The 21,652-nt window shown below is 42.1% G+C and overlaps 1 protein-coding gene across 3 annotated transcripts in view; it reads right to left on the bottom strand.

The window, feature by feature from the left end:
- MYO5A (myosin VA) overlaps positions 1–21,652 on the bottom strand; it is a 121,297-nt gene that overhangs the window by 51,418 nt on the left and 48,227 nt on the right. For all 3 annotated transcript variants that reach the window (XM_053365977.1, XM_053365975.1, XM_053365978.1), the window contains exons 5-14: positions 18,561–18,717; positions 14,829–14,972; positions 13,263–13,344; positions 12,435–12,542; positions 9,564–9,670; positions 7,651–7,916; positions 7,319–7,400; positions 5,535–5,675; positions 4,272–4,397; positions 3,511–3,594 (exon numbers count right to left, since the gene is read on the bottom strand). In XM_053365977.1, coding sequence (XP_053221952.1) covers positions 3,511–3,594; positions 4,272–4,397; positions 5,535–5,675; positions 7,319–7,400; positions 7,651–7,916; positions 9,564–9,670; positions 12,435–12,542; positions 13,263–13,344; positions 14,829–14,972; positions 18,561–18,717 — 1,297 coding nt within the window. The remainder of the gene's footprint in view (positions 1–3,510; positions 3,595–4,271; positions 4,398–5,534; positions 5,676–7,318; positions 7,401–7,650; positions 7,917–9,563; positions 9,671–12,434; positions 12,543–13,262; positions 13,345–14,828; positions 14,973–18,560; positions 18,718–21,652) is intronic.

Genomic DNA, 21,652 nt, shown 5'->3' with positions numbered 1-21,652 from the left:
ATTTGATATTCCAATTTCCCCCACTTCTGGGCAGTAGGGCATATATCCCTTTCATTGCAGTCTATGGGAAATAATGGAGCCATCACTGTAGCATGGGATAGCATTCTATAACTGAAGGGGATTGAGGAGGAACCGAATAGCAAAAGACTGCAGAACAGGCCAACGAAAACATGTCAGTTTAGAGGAAACAAACCAATGCTCACACCCCAGGTCAAGCAATATTGCAGCCGAGTTGCTAGCAGTCAAAATATTAGAACATATCTTTCCATTTAAAGCCAGATGACAATAAGAAAGGAAAGCAAGCAAGCATTGGAGCTCAGTTTTCTTTTTTTAAAAAAAAAAACACCTACTGTTAGTTAATATAACTGCATTCAGGGAAGCTTGCTTGCCCTGTGCTTGCCAATAGGACTATTTTCACTTGCACAACTGTCAGTTTCACATCGCTATAGTGCCATAGCTGTCAACTTACAGATTTGAAAATAAGGGACCAGCAGCCTCGAAAATAAGGGATCAGCAGCCAAAATAAGGGATTTTCCAGGCACAGGTATGTTCGGCTTCTGAGCCCCTCCGAGCCAAAGGCAGAAAGCCCAGCCAGCAGCCAAATGAAGCCTCAAGTGGTGGTTCCCACAGCGCAGCAACCCAGCAAAGGGGATGCAGCAAGGAAAACCACCGTCACCTCTCCGCTGGGAAGCGCTGAGAAAGGCGAGTCCCCAGGCAACGCAGCCGATTTGATTGGCACAAGGTATGCAAGCTCCACCCCCCAGTCGTTCTTAGACTCCTTATTGGGTGAGCAACGCAGCCAAGCAACACAGTTGGAGCCTCCCTCCTCCCTGGCCGGCAGGGAGGGAGGGAGAGGAGCTGCTTCCTTTGAAACCCGGGAAATTTAAGGGACATCATCAATTAGGGACAGCAGCGGGACACGGCGCTGGGATAAGGGAGTTTCCCGCCAAATATGGGATGGTTGACAGCTATGTATAGTCCAGATGTAGGCAGAGGCGTAGCTAGCTGCTCTGGCACCCGGAGTGGCGCACATGCTGTTCCCCTAGGGGCGGGGCCATGGGGCGGGGCAAGCGTCCCAGGGGGCGAGATGCCCATGGAAGCGGAGTGAGCCATCCATGGGGCGTGGAGCGAGCCATCCATGGTGGGCTGCTTCCCGGGCGGGGGTGGGGGGGAGAGAAGCCACACCACTTTGCCAGCAGCCTTCCTCCCTTCCCTCTTCCTTTTGACAGCTCGGGGGAGGCTCCCCACCCCCACCCCAGGACGCAGCCCAGGAGTGGGGGGCAATGGTGCGCTGCACGCCCGTGACTCCCAAACCTCCCCTGAGCTGTCAAAACGAAGGAAGGAAGGCCGCTGTGCTGGTCCCGTGGGCTAACCGAGAGGCGAGGTCCAAGTCCAGTCCAAGGTCAAAGGTGCAATAGGGAGGCAGTCCATAGAAGTTGAAGCTGGGTGCCAGGCAGGGAGTCGGGTGAGGTCAGGAGCTCCAGCAGGAAAGCAGGACAGGGTTCAGGCAGGAACTGTCAACCAACAATGTTGCTCCCGCAACTTGGGACTGGGGCTGACTGGCTTTTATCTGCCCCGAGGCATAGGGCGGCCCCGATCCTCAAGTGACTTACCTCTCCTGGCCTGGAGGCGAGCACTCCTCCTGCGGGAACTTAGTTCCCTCCGCCTCTCTGCCCTGAGCCTCTGCAGCACAGGAGAGGCTGGGGGGTTACCGGACCCAGAGGCAACCTCAGCTTCCTCTGGCGGGGCTGAGAGTGGAGCACCTGCAGGCAATGGGTCCTCCATCACCTCAGGCGCCAGAACGGACTCAGCTGATGCCTGCACCTGAGGATCCAGCACAGGTGAGGACCCTTCAGGCTCAAGCCCCAGCCCCGGCTCAGCTGGTTCTGGAGGCGGGGAATCCTGTGCAGGCTGGGATTCCTCAGGTTCAGCATCTGACTCCAAATCCCAGGCCATCACAGCCGCCAGCAAGGCAGCACAGCTCTGCCCCTTCCCCCAACAGCTCAGTGTAGTCTTGGGAGTCGTGGGCGGGTGGCGCGCTGAATGTCACCTCCCTCAGTGATGACACCCGGGGCGAGCCGCCCCCACCGCCCCCCTTCCTCCACCCCGGGTGTAGAAAATCTTTGGCCCTCCAGACGTGGTTGAACTGCTGTTCCCATCAATACCAGAAAGTGAAGTGAACAACCGGAGCTGATGGGAGATGTGGCTCAGCAACCTCTGGAGGGCCAAATTTTTCCCACACCTGCTGTTGTGCTTGTGGAAACCAAGGCAGCAAAAGTGTAGACAGTTCAAGTGCAGCCCAACTGAAGTCAAAGGGCCTTGCACACACTTAACATGCAGGATGGCAGCCCAAGACTGCATCCAGACTAGCACTTTTGTAGCATTTAACTGCATTTCCTTTAATCTCTTGCTCTTGGGTGGAGATGCATTTGGCTTCTGCTATAAGAAATAAGCAGTTCTAGGTGAATGGGTTCAAGTTCACCAGAACTTCTGCTTAAAGAAAAATATTCTGATAATGGCAGATGGAGTAGGACAATGGCAAAGAAGGAGGCAGAATGTTTTGATTGTCCAGATCCGTCCAAGGAAAGGTAAATATTTTCATATGGGGGAAATCCAGAAATGCAGTACTAAATAGGAATAAAGAGGATGGCACCCAGCCTGTATCACCTTGTTTAAAATAAATAAATGCAGAACTACATATATACTGCTAGTCTAGACACACCTTAGGTGTTCAAATTTTTTAGCAATGCATTAGGTTTTAGGATTACCTTCTGGGGAAGATGTATGGTGAAAAACAAGCAGAGAGATTATAAATAAAAAACGAATACATACAGCCAAACATGAATAATCGCCTACTCATTGTGACATTTCTGTAAACACAATCTTAAAAAAGGTTTAAATATTAGGGAGCAGCTTAAATGGTTGCTCCCTAATATGTGTGCATAGGATTACAGCCTGCATTACCAAAGTCAAATTGCTTTTGTATACATATTTTAAAATGCAAATGTTAAACATACTTGATACAACTAACTTTAGAAACAGCATACCTTCGTCAATTATCACCATCATCAATCATCTATGAAGTGCCTAACATTTTCTAAGTGTCGTACACAGATTGAAAAATAAGACAGTCCCTGCCCACATGCTTACGAGTTAAAAGCACAATGGAAAAAGGGAAGGGACACAAATGGAAAAAGGGAAGGGAAGAGAAGAGAAAACAAGCAAATGCAGCAGTTCTTAAAGTTACATTGTTTTAACAACTAGAAAATACGTTGTTCAATCTGGAGGGCAATTAGACTTGATTACACAAAGTTCATGTAATAAATTTAAAAACAGGCTTTTGGGTTGAGGATATAAAGACACGAGGCACAAATCAGCAGACAAACTCTAGTTTTGGGGGAGAGGGGATTCAATGTTACTCCGAGTCAAATCAATGGATAAAATGAGTATCTAATTTAAGTGGTCTAAAATCATCTTTAGTACTGGGGAGGGGGGAATCTCAATACTAACCTTACTTGATTTTAGAACTTTGATCTGCTCTTCATAGACAGTATCTTTGTTTTTTTCCAAAAACCCTTCACACTGGTACTCCACCTGGAAGTACAAAAATCTCATTTTACAAGACAAAAAAATGAAAATTCAGAAGGATTAATATATCTAAGCAAAAATACATCCTGCAACCTCAAAATCTAGAAAAAAATACGTATTAAAAATCACTGTTCTTGCTACTGTGATATTTTACACCTTTAATGAACTTAAAGGCACAGAATGGTGATTCTGAGATTTGACTATATCACTTTCCTATGTCTTAACATACGCAAAGGCAAACCTCACCAATATATTTCCAATGCACTTTGTGAACAGACCATGCTATGTGAAAACAGGCTACAGCTGAATACATCTATCCAGAAACAATTTTGCATGTAATTAACCTGGCAGCCACACTGTGAACAAATTAAAGATCACCATCTGAAGTGTCTTAATTTGTTACTCAGTCACTAAAAGATTGGCTGGCTCAATCTCAAATTTAAAATCCTTCAATGAACTGCTACTAAAAAAAGCCCACAGGACATTTTTAAATACAGCTAGAAATAGTTCACAGGCAGCATCCTGTTAAGCCCATGTAAGAACCACCGGTTTTTCAGTTATCTCAGTGTCTGGGGCTGTGGATCATACGGAATTTTTTCCACTGATTACTCCAGAATGGATAAGTGCAAGAACATCACAAGCAAATAGGTTTACCCAATCAGGCAGAACACAGAAACCCTTACCTTATCTGCAAAGTGTTGGATGATAAATGCTTTGTTTGACATACGGGGTTTTTCAAAGAGAACAGACTTGTTCAAGTGAGTATTGTATAATTTCTGGGCCCAACTATTATCTGAACCTTTAGGCATCTAGCGAACGGAGAGATAAAACGAACGGATTTATTATGAAAAAGTGAAACAAGGAAAGCTAGTCTACAACTGAAATGGAAAATGTTGTTTTGGCATTTAAAATTCACCTGAATTTGAGCCACTCAAAGAAACGGGATGCAGTTAATGGCTCACAATATTGTTGGCCACAAATGTATGGGCCATCAGTTTCTAAGAATACCCCTTTAAGTACCTCATTTGTATACCACTTTACATATTCATAGGAGTTACCTGCTCCCAGACTTGTTTTGTGGATAGGCTCCAATAAAAATAACAAAATAGAAAATAATTAAGCCCCTCAAGAAGTGGCTGAGGCTGGACTAATTCACACACTACATTTCTTATCCAAATGAGCAAGGGGACAAAACTAATCAAATTTAGATGCTCAACATGATGTGAAAACTGGACACTGTCCCTGCTCCACAGGGGCTATGCTTGTGCGCCTGAAAGAGCTTTCATCCAATTTTCAACATTTACTCAGAAATAAGCCCCACTGAGCTTCATGGGGCTTCCTCCTAAGAGAGGGCATTTATAGTCTTGTAATCTAAGACTCCTTTACACATTGACATGCTTTGAGTCTAGATTAAAATAATGGTTTCAAACAAATAATGGCTTAACAGGAACACATAGGAACATTGACGTGGCAGAGATCCTCTCTCTTCCTCCACCTCAAAACAGCATTCACAGGGTAATATCTAATGTTAGTCCTACTCAGAGCAGATCCACTGAAATAAAATGAACACAACTTAATGGATGCAGCTAACTCAGATTAATTCCTTTCAGTGGGTCTGCAATGAGTAGGACTTAAGTTGCATATAACCCATGCTTTGCACGCTACACTAAACCAAGGTGTGTGGTACACTGGCTTGACATCATGGTTGGGAGAGAAACAAAGCAAAAGTGATGTTTCTGGCATGATGCTAAGCCAAGATTTATGGTTTGTTGCTCCCAGTTGAAGGAAAGGAAGAGCGAAACAGGAGTACTCAAACTGCATGAATGTTTTGTTTAAAGTCTATCACACGTTTTGGCAGAGTGTTATGCACTAACACAGTCAACAGAGGAAGCTGGAAACCAACAGAACTTGATGCAACATAAAGGTGGGATCTGTTGAACTCCTACCTTACACTCTTCATCTAGCAAATCCAAAATACCCAGTTTGGCCTCTATGAGGTTAATGCAGGGCTGATTATCATAGAAATCAATCAAGGTCCACGGAATTTGTTCCCTCATATATTCTTCTTGCTCCAGTTTAAAGACATGCTATAAGAGGAAGGGGAAGCAGTAAATAGAGAAAGTTCATTGTTTTCTTCCCAATACATTTAACTAAATTGCTCACAAATTAAAATTGAACCCACCATTTACTAAGCACAGATCAAAGTGGACAAATGAATCTGTATAACATGTTCAAAATTAATATGTCTTTTAGTATGGAGAAAGCAGCAAGAAAATTATAAAATAAGGTAGACAGAATAAGAAGCTTAGAAATAGACAATGCCCCAAGCTTTTATCCTTCTCAGCAATCACCATCCCTCACCACATAATTTGTAAAGCACCTAAAGTTTCCCAAATACTAAGTATAAAATCTAAATAAAACTAAATAACAAACGATAGTGAGGGAACTGTCCTGGCTCTCACTGGATGAAGGGATTGGTTGAAGGGACTGGATGAAGGGATTGGATTATGTTTTCTGCCAAAAACGTTAATGCTCAAATCAGTACATGACACAAGCAAGGCAAGGGTTGAAGGCACAGCAGCTTGCCAGACATGAGGAACGGCTAAGGGAGCTGGGCATGTTTAGCCCGGAGAAGAGGAGGTTAAGGGGTGATATGATAGCCATGTTCAAATATATAAAAGGATGTCACATAGAGGAGGGAGAAAGGTTGTTTTCTGCTGCTCCAGAGAAGCGGACACGGAGCAATGGATCCAAACTACAAGAAAGAAGATTCCACCTAAACATTAGGAAGAACTTCCTGACAGTAAGAGCTGTTCGACAGTGGAATTTGCTGCCAAGGAGTGTGGTGGAGTCTCCTTCTTTGGAGGTCTTTCAGCAGAGGCTTGACAACCATATGTCAGGAGTGCTCTGATGGTGTTTCCTGCTTGGCAGGGGGTTGGACTCGATAGCCCTTGTGGTCTCTTCCAACTCTATGATCCTATGATTCTATGACATGGCTGTGCAAGGTAAGATCCCGCAAATGACGCTCCCCACCCCTGGATTCCTGTTATAAAGGAGTGGTGTGGGCATGACTTCAGCATAGCAAGTTGGATGTTGTTCAACTTGGTTGTGTATTCACTGGTGTTTTATCGTTTATGACTACTTTTGTTACATTGCAATTATTATTATTTTTCATCTTGAAAGGTGCTTTGAGCATGGTTTGAACTATGTAAAGGCGGCATAAAATAAAATGATGGATGGATGTGTAAGCAATGGGCAGGAACAGTTTGCTGTCTTACAGATTGGAGCCCCACCAGCGTATTTGATGAAGTGCAAGGACTGGTCTGCCTCCTTCTCACCCTGACCCATTGGTGGGGGAAATGCTGTATTACCCCCCAGTGAACCTACTAATCAGGAGACTCCTGTCTACTGCTTAACAGGCTGCTGACATCCAACTTGAAAGTAATCTGGTTAACCTTATTGGTGTGTCTGTCCAGCTATCCCAAGGAATATTTTGATTAAAATTACTATCTCACTCAAGAAGGACCAAGGTAGGAGAAACAAAACAAAAAGAAGTAGAACTCTAATTAGGGAAAGATAAAATGAAGACTCCATCAGCTGTCACTAGGACCTATCCCAGGAAACTGATGAGCACATGCTCTTAAGAGAAGTTCAGTGCCACACAGAGGATCTGGCTATCAAAAAGGACCATTAGTGGGTCAAAGCACAGAAAAACTTGCTTCTCACTTACCATATTGAACTGTTGCTGCAGTTTCTCATTGGCATAGTTTATACAGAACTGTTCAAAGCTGTTTATCTCAAAGGTTTCAAACCTGGGGGAAAAGCAAAGACAACCACCAGCATAAATTAAAGGAGTAAATGTTTGCAAGATAAAAATCATGTCAACATAGTACAAGAGTGGGTTGACGTACACAAACTGCCATACTTCTAAAATACTGATGTTAGCAGCTTGGGAAATAATACCTATACCCAACTTACATTGTTATATTTTATATTTTTCTTTGGGTTGTTTGTTTTTTTACTTTTCATTTTGTTACATCAAGCTACTCAGAGGAAACTCACCCGTAGATGTCCAATACGCCAATAAAAGAATGTTGTTTCATGGTGGAATGAAGAGCTTCGTTCACATGATCGACAATCCAGTTAAACAGACTAGCATATACATGTTTTGCAAGAGCATCCCTGGCATTTATGGCCTGCAGTTTGGAAATTGGTTTGATGTAGGTCTCTGTGGCAGTAGCAAGCTTCCTGTGGCAGAGCCAGTGAGCCATCTGTTCATATTCTACTCCCATGAGATCACAGAAGATGGTGAGGGGTTCGTGCTTGGCCTACAAGGACAATAATCTCCTTAGATTTGAAAGTATTATTGACCACTGACAATGCATTCATTAATGCTCCCCAAGCAAGAAGAAAACCTTCTACCATTTTCTAGATTTGCAGTGAGAAGGCATTAAGAAATATCTCGTATTAACTTCAATCCCTGCTTTTAGAGAATGCATAGAAAGGTTGGCTTAAGAGGTTGACAGCATTGGCTTCAGTTTTTGATGGGTCCTTGGACAAGACATCTTCCCTGGGGCCCCCCTCCCTCGTAGGGTGTGTCATTTCAGGTGGTGAAACTTATTTTTTGAACATTGCTTCGTTGAGGGGTCTTAAAAATGTGTTTTTGGGTGTGAGGAATTCAAATCTGCGATTATTTTTATTATTGGACAACATTTAGCTTGGCAAGTCTATGTCTGATGAAGAAGCACACAAACTGCTTTCACAAAACCAAATAATTTTAATTTTTCCTTCTGAAAAATGTCAGGGAATGCTAAATAAACAAACAATAGTAATAATAATACAGTTGTACCTTGGATCCCGAACGCCTTAGTACTTGGATGTTTTGGCTCTCGAATGCTGCAAACCTGGAAGTAAGTGTTCCAGTTTGCGAACGTTCTTTGGAACCCGAACATCCAATGGGGCCTCCGCGGCTTCCGATTGGCCCAATCAGAATCAGTGCTTTGGTTTCCGAATCTTTTGGAAGTCGAACGGACTTCTGGAACGGATTCCATTCGAATTCCAAGGTACGACTGTATATACAGTCATACCTCGGGTTGAATATGCTTCATGTTGAGCGCGTTTGAGTTGTGCACCTCGACAACCCGGAAGTAATGGAGCGCGTTACTTCCGGGTTTCGCCACTCGCGCATGCGCAGACGCTCAAAATGACATCACACGCATGTGCAGAAGCAGCGAAAAGCGGCCTGCACATGCACAGACGTACCATCGCTAGTTACGTTTCCTTCTGGATGCGAACAGGGCTCCAGAACGGATCCCGTTCGCATCCCGAGGTACCACTGTAATATAAGTACATTTCACCTAATATTTTGAATTCCCAAGTCATGTTACAACTTTTGAGCACCTCTCATTTTTTTGAATCTGAAAGTTGAAAAATTCAACGCACCCTACTTCCTCAGCAAAGATGACCTTCTCACAGTATAAAGTCCAGGGGGCTCATGTCAGGTGCCCAATCATGTGGTGCACTTGAAGCCAGCCCTACAAATTGATATCATTACAATTGTCCTGGGACCTGCCCACCCTCCTTAACCCTAATCCCACATGTCTATGGACTACCAGAGAGCAAAACAATGTTACTTTTGTACTTGGCTGAGGCCAGCCTTGCACAAAGAAAAGTAAATTTCTGCACAACTTCCTAATGTATGGCAAAATGTTTTCCTTCACAGGCACTGCTGGTAGACAAACAACGATTTCATGCAATGCTCTTGCAAACAAGACATATTGACATAGCTCCTTAAAATATGTGAACTGTGACATTTTATCATGAGCCAGTGTGAAGGAAGATGTAGAAGAAGGTAAAGGCAGTGGGGAAACAGAAATTGGTTGCATTTTTCCAGGTTCAGCACGCTGATCCAAAAACAGGCCAAGAAGATTAGAAATATTACAATGTTTACTGCTTTGAACTTATTTGGAACTTACTGGTATTGTACAGCTGTCAGCATCTCGAGATGTGAATGCCACATTGCCCAGGTGAAGAATAGCAGCAAGGATCTGAAATATTCCCATCTGACAGGAATCAACAATACCTATCATATTGGGTGGGAGTGGGGGAGAGAAAAGAAATCAGTATTCCTTTTGCCGAGATTAAAATGCAAATGTCCAATGAAGCCATGTCCAATTAAGCATCTGAACAAGGATGACAAGGACAACAAAAAAGCACTAGCCATAGTGTGGAGAAAATGACATTCAAACCCAATCCTCAGTGAATATCTGCTGGCATCTCATCAGTAAAAAAAGCCTCCTTAAGGAGATTTGTATAGTGAGATATTATCTCCTTTTGCATCAGCTACTATCTTGAAATGCACATTTAGTGCCAAGATGGGAAACCTGTGGTCCTTCAGATCTCACTGGACCACAGCTCTCATCTGCCTGGGCCACTGACCATGCCATCTGGGCTGGTGGGGTCAAACAACAGATGCTGGGCCACAGGTGACCCAACACTGTTGCAAGCTGTTGTGCAAACTGAAGGTGTTGCAATAACATCTCAGTTGTTAATTACTCAGAGAATTGCCTTAATTTCTTGCTATACCCATATTATATATCAGAACACCCAGACAGGGTTCAATATATATGAGAATATTACTTTTCTATGTTTACCTTAATTTTTTTAAGGAAATTTTACCACATAAAAAAACCAGCTGCATAAATCTACTACAGTGGAACCTAGGTTTTCAAACACCTCAGAAATTGAATGTTTTGGTTTCCAAATTATTTTTGAAAGTCGAATGTGCCACACGGCTTCCGCATTGCGTTTTCTGTTAAGTACAGTCATACCTCGGGATAAATACGCTTCAGGATGTGTATTTTCAGGTTGCGCTCCACGGCGACCCAGAAGTAACAGAGCACGTTACTTCCGGGTTTCGCCGTTCGCGCATGTGCAGACTGTCAAAATGACGTCACGCGCATGCACAGAAGCGACAAAATGCGACCGGCGCACACGCGCAGTCGCTTCTTACGTTCTGTTCAGGATGCGAACGGGGCTCCGGAACGGATCCCATTCGCATCCCGAGGTACCACTGTAAATGCTTCCGAAAATGCATGCTTTGGTTTTCAAACATTTTGGAAGTCAAATGGTCTTCTGGAATGGATTACGTTAGAAAACTGAGGTTCCACTGTACATGTGTATTCCCCAGTTAACATGTAGAACCCAGAACACTGTCTTACATTTATTAAATGCCTAAATTAAAGACCAGGCCCTGTATGATAAAAAAGAAAATGCAACTAAAAGAAGGGTCCCCTGAAGATCTTAAGAGCAAGCCAGCATGACAACAGAGAGAAGAAACATCAAAACTCAACACAAAAAGTACAAAACTTTTTTACTCATAACCAGAAATACAATAAGTAAGTCTGAATGCTAATTAAAATACGAGAGGTTTGGAATGGAAGATATGTCTATCAGGTACTAAATTACATACATAAAATTGGCCAAATTGCTCACAACACTGTGTCTGTCACCTGTCTCTCATTGGCCGGCTTGCTGTGATGTCATTTATGTCACAAATATTTTCACTGTTCATGGTAAACCTGTCAGGAATGTGGACACACAGAATGAAAGAATAGGAAGGGCTGTATGCGCTTCTTAGGAAGGAAGCGGACGAGGTTGCTTTGGGAAATACAGTGGAACCTCGGGTTACATACGCTTCAGGTTACATACGCTTCAGGTTACAGACTCCACCAACCCAGAAATAGTGCTTCAGGTTAAGAACTTTGCTTCAGGATGAGAACAGAAATCGTGCTCTGGTGGCGCGGCAGCAGCAGGAGGCCCCATTAGCTAAAGTGGCGCTTTAGGTTAAGAACAGTTTCAGGTTAAGAATGGACCTCCGGAATGAATTAAGTACTTAACCCAAGGTACCACTGTATGGGATTACAGCCCAAGAAACAGAGGACAGGTAGGCCAAGAAATAGGGAGAGGCTGAATTTTACAAATGGATTTGAACTAACGAAATCATTGGCTACAGGTCTCTAGTCTAAACACACATACTAGAATGAATTCAAGAAAGGATCATTAGAACAAGGATGGGGAACCTGTTGCTCGACTCCCATCATCCTTGACCATTGTCCATGCTGGATGGGGTTTATTGGCGTTGTAGTCCAACAACTTCTGTAGGGCCCAAGGTTCTCCATCCCTAGGTTAGCCCAATGCCTGAAAAAGATTTGTCTCCATTTCTTCTGTTTATTATTAAATACTGTTTTGCACTCCACTTCTATTCCCACTTATCTGAGTGAAAGCCCCAGTGAATTCTGTGGTGCATAAACATACAGGATTGTGCTGGTTATGCTGGAAGCTGCCCTGAACCTTTGTATGAAGAGCTGGGATAATAAGCTTCCCAATAAATATGTTGTAAACCACTCTGTGATCGTTGGATGAAGGGTGGTGTACAAATTAGATAGATGATAGATAGATAGATAGATGATAGATAGATAGATAGATAGATAGATAGATGATAGATAGATAGATAGATAGACAGATAGATAGACAGATAGTTAGACAGACAGTTAGACAGATAGGCAGACGGATAGAGCCTGCCACAAGCTGGTTCAGAAATTCATGCTTCATAAAGGGGTATTTTATTTACCCAATAAAAAGGCAGAAATGCTCAAACTTACTTAAAATACATCCCCTGTGGCTTCTCAATGCACATCCACTGAAGCATCCAACTGCTTGCATGCCACTGGCATGGTGAAACACAGCAGTTTGTAAGTGTTAATGCTGTGGGTAATAATGTACTACTAGGCACAATAGCCCCCGTTTCAAAGTCCTGAAGAAATTCATGTGCTTCCAGGACTTACCCAACAAAGTGCAAGCCCGCCTGGTGTTCATCATCTCCTTAGCATCATCAATTCCATCAATGACTGGACTGCCTCCTTGCTTTGTATAGTGGAAATAGCTTGCATTTCCTAATATAAAAAAGCGAGCAAAAGTATCTTTACATACAAAGAAGAAATGCATTCCACAAAGATGTTTTAACTTTTAAAAGACTAAAAAAAAAAAAACCCCAGCAAAATGAATAATGCTATGTTCAAGTAAAACCGATAAGTCAAACTTTTGTTTACCTATTACAGGGATTTATACCCCCCTTTTGTAGGCTGAAGGCAAGATACAAGAGATGTCTGCTATTGCAAGAATGTCCATTTGCTAGGATTTTGGTCTTATTTTAAATGTGCTTGTTGTTTTGTGCTTTTAACTATTTTTAATTATTTTATATGTAAATCACCTTGAGATTTACCTTAAGTGGTTTAGAAGGCAATTAATAAATCAATGGTAATAACAATGGTAGCAACATCAGCAACAACTCAAGTTTTAAAAGGAAATTTAAAGCAATGTTTCAAATGAAGATTTTCTGTTACAGAATAGGGGTTTATTTGTTTTTACCTCCCTGTGTTTTAATTTAGCCATAATAAGCAATATAATACTAACTACAACACATGTAGCATGTAACACACCCAGAAGGAAATTGCATTCACCTTTATAGATTTGCAATTTAGTGTGCTCTATTTTCAAAAAGCATATTTATAGAAACTTAAGCAGTTATTTAAAACCCATTACTCAAAACACAGTAATGTTACTTTGGAACGTGTCATGTGAATAATTAAATGGAGCAGATGTGCAAATCATACCTAACCGCAAAGTTTTAAATTCAGGTAACGTTGCAGAAGCACAGAGCTGGTAGAAGATATGATAATTTCTCTCTTCTTCTGCCTATAATAAAATGAAATAAAAGATATCTATAAACACATAAATACCTTTATAGACACACACACACGGATGATTCCATTTTGTACTTTAATGAAGAACTGAATGGACACTGGAGTAATAGGGATAATGTTAAACGCTCCAGGGACAAACATATATTAATTCAGCAAAATACTTCCCTTATTTCATTTGCTCTGCAAGCCTTCTAAAGGAAAAAGGTCACCAGCTGTCAATTAACGTAATGAAGGGAAACTTATAGCCCTCCAGATATTGTTGGACTACAACTCCATCATCCCTGATTACTGGCAATGGTGGCTGGGGCCGATGGGATCTGGAATCCAACAACGTCTGGAGGGTCACAGGTTCCTTTTCCCTGGATTAACAGGTAGAAACTGCAGGATTTATCACCCTCTCATTGTATCCCATATGAAGGAACTGGAGATGATGGAGAAGGGGAGGGAGGGGATCTCACCCTCAGTATTTCTGTACGGAACCCTCCTCCTCCTTCTCCTAGTCCACGGATGGAGGACCTGTGGCCCTCCATATTTTGTTGTACTTCAACCTTCATCAGCCCCAGCAAGATGGGAATCGGGAGTCCACCAACATCTAGCGTCACAGGTTATCCATCTCTTTCTTAGTCTTTCAGGACGTACACACTGCCTGAACACTCCCTCTACCCCTTGTAGTATAGCTGAAGTGGAGGGAAAATGTTCTTGTTTCTGCTCATTTCCCCTAGCTGCATGAACTGAAACACAGTTCCTGGTCTGGCAAAATAGTTCAGCTTTCAAGGAATAAAATCCTTGTTATCTCTCTCTCTTTCTCAATAACATCACATTGCTAAAACAAAACAAAAAAATTTCCTTCCAGTAGCACCTTAAAGACCAACTAAGTTAGTTCTTGGTATGAGCTTTCGTGTGCATGCACACTTCTTCAGATACACTGAAACAGAAGTTGCCAGATCCTTCTATATAGTGAGAAGGTGGGGAGGGGTATTACTCAGAAGGGTGGTGGGAATGGGTGATTGGCAGATAGCTGTGATGATCCTGTTGACGACTCTAACGACTGCAATAGGTCTTACAGGAAAAAGCAAGGGGTGAGAAGGTGAAAAATGGCTTTGTCATGTATAATGAGATAAGAATCCAATGTCTTTGTTCAGACCAGGTCTCTCCATGGTTTTAAGTTTGGTAATGAGTTGCAATTCAGCAGCTTCTCTTTCCAGTCTATTTCTGAAATTCCTTTGTAGTAAAACAGCTACTTTGAGATACAAGAATCACATTGCTAAGGAACTCATTGTTTCTCCTAAGTATGCTAGATGGATGTGCAGTGATTCTGCATTAAGTAGCTGGACATGACACATTATTGTTCAGTATTTCCAAAGCAACCATTCCTTGCCCTCCATGAATGCTAGGTTATGTAAGCATGCCATCATGTATCGACTCACAATGGAACTCCTACACAGACAAGCAAAAACAAGTTTGCATTCATTTTACCTGAAATACCACTCGTGATTTTTCTAAGAGGTAAGTTCTCATGTTGGCACCAATGATTCGAAACCTTTTATCGAAACCTATTTCGATGTACTTTCCGAAGCGGCTACTGTTGTCATTCCGTGTGGTTTTGGCATTCCCAATAGACTGTGAGAGGGAAAACAAAGAGGGATGAACAATTTGAGGCTGCAACCTTATACACACTTACCTGGGGGTAAGTCCCACTGAACTCAATGAGGCTTACTTTTGAGTGGACATGCAAAGGATTGCACAGTTTTCCTTATTTTGCACAGTTTTTTAAATTTAAGATTTTGTAGGTTTTTTGGGGGGGGAGTTGTTTGTTTATATGAATACAACAAACACAGCAATAACAACAAAAAACCAAACAATAATAAAACCAGAGTGAAGGGGGAAAGGAAAGGAAAAGGGGGAGTGGAGGCAGTCAATATTCAGCTTTCCCGGTTAAGAACCTACCTGCAGCATTAGAGGAGGTGGCTGAATTACATTACAAGAAATTACCTGAACCACAAATGAAGCCTATTGACTATTAAATATGGATTTTCACTCTGGCTGTGATGTTTAATATAATCATCGGCTACATGACTTAATTAGCTAAAACTTATTTTAATTTAATGGACTAAAAATGTGTGCCGGATTCATCAAGCAGTTAAAAAAACCAAACCAAGTACTTATGAAAACTGTAGGTTCCATCCTTTTTTCTCAGAAACATACTTCCAAGATAAGTCTGCTTTGACACATGCATGCATTATTTAAAAAGAAATGCTTCTTACTCTAGAACTATTGTTTTTACCAATATATACATTTAATCAGTACATCATTCCATTAACTGAGTAAACTCATACGATTAAGAAAATTTAATCTAATTATTCCACCCTGTGGAACACCCTTCCATCAGATGTCAAGGAGATGAGTAACTATATAACCTTTAGAAGACATTTGAAGGCAGCCCTGTAAAGGAAAGCCTCTTAATGTGTAATGTTTTAATATATGTTGGGAGCCGTCCAGAGTGGCTGGGGCAGCCTAACTGGATAGGCAGGATATAATTAATAATAATAATAATAACAATAGTTGTTCAGTCTGCAGCCCTAATTTCGTGAATAATGTCTCCTCTCCTCAAAAATACATTAATAAATGCACACATGTCATTTATAGACACAAGCAGACCTCTTTATGTGGGAAGATAAAGTAGCAGTAAATATGAAAGCAATTCATTAAAAAACATATAGACAGCAGTATGCAAGAAGTCCCTTTTCTTAAGATGAGTTTCCTACATGTATTTCTCTTGCAACTATCTGCATGTTAGTGGCACTCTATGGCACAAATCCACAAACTAATACTACTTTCTAAGCCACTTGCCTTATTCCTGCACCTGTCACATCGGAGTTGCAGGGGGCAGCATATCACAAGAAGCATAATATGACACAAATTGGTTAAATATAAGACTTTTGAAGTAGTGGGGACATCTTTGTAAGGACCATAGCTTGGTGGGAATGCATTTGCTTTGTACACAGAAGCTCCTAAGTTCAGCCTTCCGCCTCCTATCTCTGGATAGGACTGGGAGAGACCTCCGTCTGAAATCCTGGAGAGCTTTTGCAAATCAGTCTAGACCAGAGCTTTCCAAACATTTCATGTTGGTGACACACCTTTTAGACATGCATCATTTTGCAACACAGTAAGTCAGTTTTACTAGCAAACCAGAGGTTAAACTAACCCCTTTCCAACCCCAGGAGGAGTCCGGGAAGCATTCACACGACACCTACATGCTGCAGCCGACACACTAACATGTCGTGACACACAGTTTAGAAAGCTCTGATCTAGACAGTACTGAGACAAATAAACCAGTGATCTGATGCAGTATAAGTTTCCTATGTTCCTAATGCACTGGATTACTCATTCCGTGCCTTTGTACCTGTAACCCTCCAGATGTCGTAGTATTACAAGTCCCATCAGCCCCATCAATGGCCAGAGATGGTGAGAGTTGAAGGCCAAGAACAACAGGAGGGCCCCAAGTTCCCCAATCTCTGGCCTAGTAAAAAGGGATGCGATTCTCAGGCTCAAAGCTCTGGGTGTGCCTTTTGCAACATAATCAACATTTCACAGGGTTGAAGTGAGAGTAAAGGAGATGAGAACTGGAATTGTACACTGCAAATCCTACAGAAATTACCTTCAAAATAGTTCTCAGTGGTTTCTTGCATGTTGGAGACAAAATTTAGCAACAGCTCTACAGGTCTACAAACAGCATTTTGCAAGTTTCCTAGAACTATCCCCATAAAAATGCTGTATCAGGCTACAAGAATGAAAATATATGCCCATTTGTTAGTGCATTTGGTAACGATAAGTGTTCAGTAATATTGTTTGGAAATGTCACACAACACAGCAAACCAGGCAAAATTACCTTATCTCTGAATACTTAAAAAAACTGTGCCAAAGCTGCATTAGGGCAGACAGTGTCATCTCCGCTTTTGTTTGTTTCAAGAAATGCTTAAAACAAGGAAAAGGTATATTTTTAAAAATTACCAAGGGAGAAAGGGAGCTTCATTCAACGTCAACAATTCCCATGAAATTTGTTTATAATTATGACATTCCTCTAAATTAAATTCCATACCAGACCATATGGAATGAATTCCAGCTTAACTAGCATGATCACGATGCTTGTTGTCAATTACTGAATGCTTTTATTATTTATTGTTTTTCTATCTATACCATCTCTATAACATGCTTTAGGACATGATTTTAATGTTATATGTCACTTTTGGTATTTTTAAAATAGAAAAGCAATTAAGAACTACAAATAAAAGTTTAATACAGTACAGTGGAACAGTCTATTAAATAGGGTTCTTTTTCAGAGGCTTGTGTAACTCCAAAATATAATTACAGTGGTACCTCGGGTTAAGTACTTAATTCGTTCCGGAGGGCCATTCTTAACCTGAAACTGTTCTTAGCCTGAAGCACCACTTTAGCTAATGGGGCCTCCTGCTGCCGCCACACCGCCGGAGCATGATTTCTGTTCTCATCCTGAAGCAAAGTTCTTAACCCAAGGTACTATTTCTGGGTTAGCGGAGTCTGTAACCTGAAGCGTATGTAACCCAAGGTACCACTGTATATTGCTGAAAGGCGTTGTTTAGGTACCTCCGTAAAATGCCTTTGTCCAGCTCCAGGGCTATTCAGAGGATATTCACCCTGCAAGATTTGTATGCATTATGAGATTAGGACTAAGGGTCATACACTAAGAAGTAAGGTTTGAGTGCCAGGAACAGGGAGATCCCAACTTAAAATAAAACAAATAAAATAGGGAGTGGGAGTTGGGGCGATGCGTAAGCTTCAAACCCACTCCTTATTTCACAGCACATGCAAATTCTAGTAAATAATAACCATATGAGCAGACATTCATTCTCTGAAGTTCGGATTAGAAAGAATTAGTCACTCACTGTGTTACCTGCTCCTCTCCACTTTTTAGAAGGATGGAAAGCACTCTAGAAATTGGGACCATATTGCCTGAAATATTTTTATCATTTCCTTTTCTTCCAGCTAAAGGCCAACAGCTCGACCAGCCATATTTCAGGGCTAGGGTGGGGTTATTATCTTCCATTTGTAATAAAACTACTTTTACAACCAACATTTCCCTGCAAACCCCTGGCTTCACTTTAGCAAAGGCAAATCAACTAGCAAAAGAACCCTCCATGAGACTTAAAGTAACCATGTTCCTGGTCTTACCTCCATTATAGGATTGGAAGCCAATACTCTCTCTTCGACATTAGCTTCACTTGCAGACCCGCTTACAGTGGCAAAATATCTCATAGCATATTTAGCAGAGACTGTTTTTCCAGCTCCAGATTCTCCACTTACAATAATTGACTGGTTCCGTTCATCTCTGAAATGGAAACAAATCAGTTTCAGTTGTATTAATGTTCATCCATCTTGACTCGGACGTGCATATTGTGTTTGGGAAAACGTGCAAAGAAGACACAATCTAAGAAAGTAGAAGCCTAAAAATCATACAAATGTTACTTTAAAGGAGAAAGCTTGTTTACATACATACATACATACATACATACAAACATATGTACAGGTGTGTTTCATATGGAACATAGAATAGCAATATTTTGCATTCAAAAGTTCCTTATACAAAGCATCAAAACATTTCACCAAAGAAAGCAAATCAGTAACTCAGTTATATGAATCCACAAGAAATGCAGGCGTAGAGGTTTTTTCCTATTTAAGACATGAGACTATGCAAGAAAGAATACTTTTCTATTCTAATCTTTGAACAAAATATGTATTTCAACATTAAAACAAAAAGCTGCTTCCAATTGCCCTCAATATCCTAGATATCAGGGGTTCTCAAACTCCCCAGGGTCCACTTGAAGAGTGCTGAAAATTACTGAGGACCACTGGTCATAAAATGACGGTGCAAGGGCAGTCAAAGAATGGCAACAGATGGAGGCAGAGTTTGGCATAATCAGTTGGCAAACACTGACATCCACCTTTGGAAATTGCTTCTTTATCCTCTCCCTCAGCTCATCATCCCCCTTTTGACGCCATCTTTCTCTTTCTCTTTACATTCCCTCATACTTGGCTGCACACTCTGACCATTTCCTTTCTTTCCTTCTCTCTTTTCCCTCTCCTCCTCTTCAACTTAGCATGCAACATCCTTGCTTCCACTTCCATGTAGACAGAAGACTCCATGGCATTTGAGGCTGGCATAACCAAAGTCAGTAGGTCATGAGATTCTTGATCTCAGGGTTGTGGGTTCGAACCCCACATTGGGCAAAAAATTCCTGCATTGCAAGGGGTTGGAGTAGATGACTCTTGTGCAGTGTTCAAAACTCCCACTGTTCTAGGTGCATTTTGTGACCAGTAATTTCATTAGCGCGAGCAGTTTCTGAGCTCTGGGCGCAGTACTGCGCATACGTTTTCAAATTAAAACTGCAAAGTGGAAGGAGAGGAGGACCTTTTTCTGCCTCCCCACTTCCAGCTACTCTCTGAAGACTGGAGAAGAGACCCTTTTAAGAATATTAGGGGGGTGGGTAGGTGAAGGACTAGACCATGTGAAAAATGAACATAATATTTTAGCTGCAGGTCATTCATTTTCAGCTCTGTATACTTGTTATAAAAAGCGTGCTTAGACATTCTGTTGTTGCACCCATAACCTAGGTTTAAGGTGCTATTTAGCTCCTAGCTTTCATATCTCAGTTTTTAACACTGCCCTTGTGGTCCCTTTCAACTCTTCAATTCTATCATTCCATGGGTGAGGGATGGATTGAAATGCTGAAGCCCATCTGAAAGGGAACCAAGGGCTATTAACCCACAGTCTGAGAAATGCTGCACCAGATGGGTTTTTTCCTTCTCATTCTGATTACTATTAAGCAACTAAAATCGTAGAATTGGAAGAGACCCCAAGGGCCATCTAGTTCAACCCCCTGCAGTACAGGAATCTTAACACACGGCGAGTCCCCCATCCAATTTCAAACCATACCAGATGTAAAACTGTGCTAGCAGTTTAACTGCTGCACCACTAGGAGGGGCCAGTGGGAGATTCTCCCACATGTAGAAATAATCCACGCAACTGTTCTTTCCAGTGTGACAATTAGAAATATGCACTGGCAGGCCAGGATCAATGGGAGAAAGCTAACAGCACCTTGACCTGATGACACCCGTCCCCAGCTGCAGAGACTGCCACCACAAAAATTCTTTCTCCCCTCCACCATGGAGAGAAGGAAGTGAAGGGATGAGCTTTAGGAAGTCCCTGATCTGACTCAAGAAGCTTCGTTGTTGTTTAGTCGTTTAGTCGTGTCCGACTCTTTGTGACCCCATGGACCAGAGCACACCAGGCACTCCTGTCTTCCACTGTCTCCCGCAGTTTGGTCAAACTCATGTTAGTAGCTTCAAGAACACTGTCCAACCACCTCGTCCTCTGTTGTCCCCTTCTCCTTGTGCCCTTAATCTTTCCCAACATCAGGGTCTTTTCTAGGGAGTCTTCTCTTCTCATGAGGTGGCCAAAGTATTGGAGCCTCAGCTTCACGATCTGACCTTCCAGTGAGCACTCCGGGCTGATTTCCTTAAGAATGGATAGGTTTGATCTTCTTGCAGTCCATGGGACTCTCAAGTGTCTCCTCCAGCACCATTGAGCATCAATTCTTCGGCGATCAGCCTTCTTTATGGTCCAGCTCTCACTTCCATACATCACTACTGGGAAAACCATAGCTTTTACTATACGGACCTTTGTTGGCAAGGTGATGTCTCTGCTTTTTAAGATGCTGTCTAGGTTTGTCATTGCTTTTCTCCCAAGAAGCAGGCGTCTTTTAATTTCGTGACTGCTGTCACCATCTGCAGTGATCATGGAGCCCAAGAAAGTAAAATCTCTCACTGCCTCCATTTCTTCCCCTTCTGTTTGCCAGGAGGTGATGGGACCAGTGGCCATGATCTTCGTTTTTTTGATGTTGAGCTTCAGACCATATTTTGCACTCTCCTCTTTCACCCTCATTAAAAGGTTCTTTAATTCCTCCTCACTTTCTGCCATCAAGGTTGTGTCATCTGCATATCTGAGGTTGTTGATATTTCTTCTGGCAAGCATGTGAAAACATCACAAGAATCACCTACATTCTCTTTGAATTTGGGCTGCACGCAGGACCAATGTTCAACCCTAGTGACAATGAGGTGGGCAGCAACATGTATTCTTTTGTCATATTTCAGAAGATATATGAGGCTATGATGAAGCAATGTGATGGAGCAAAGGGAGCAGAAGTACAGCTAGCTATTTTCTTGCCAGTCCATTCACTGCAGGAGGAGGGGTCCAATCCAGCAGA

This window comes from Podarcis raffonei, chromosome 14 (genome assembly GCF_027172205.1).
Source record: "Podarcis raffonei isolate rPodRaf1 chromosome 14, rPodRaf1.pri, whole genome shotgun sequence".
NCBI classification, from domain to species: domain Eukaryota; kingdom Metazoa; phylum Chordata; class Lepidosauria; order Squamata; family Lacertidae; genus Podarcis; species Podarcis raffonei.
Note: the sequence above shows the minus strand (reverse complement) of the source record. Positions and strands in the feature narration are given on the sequence as shown.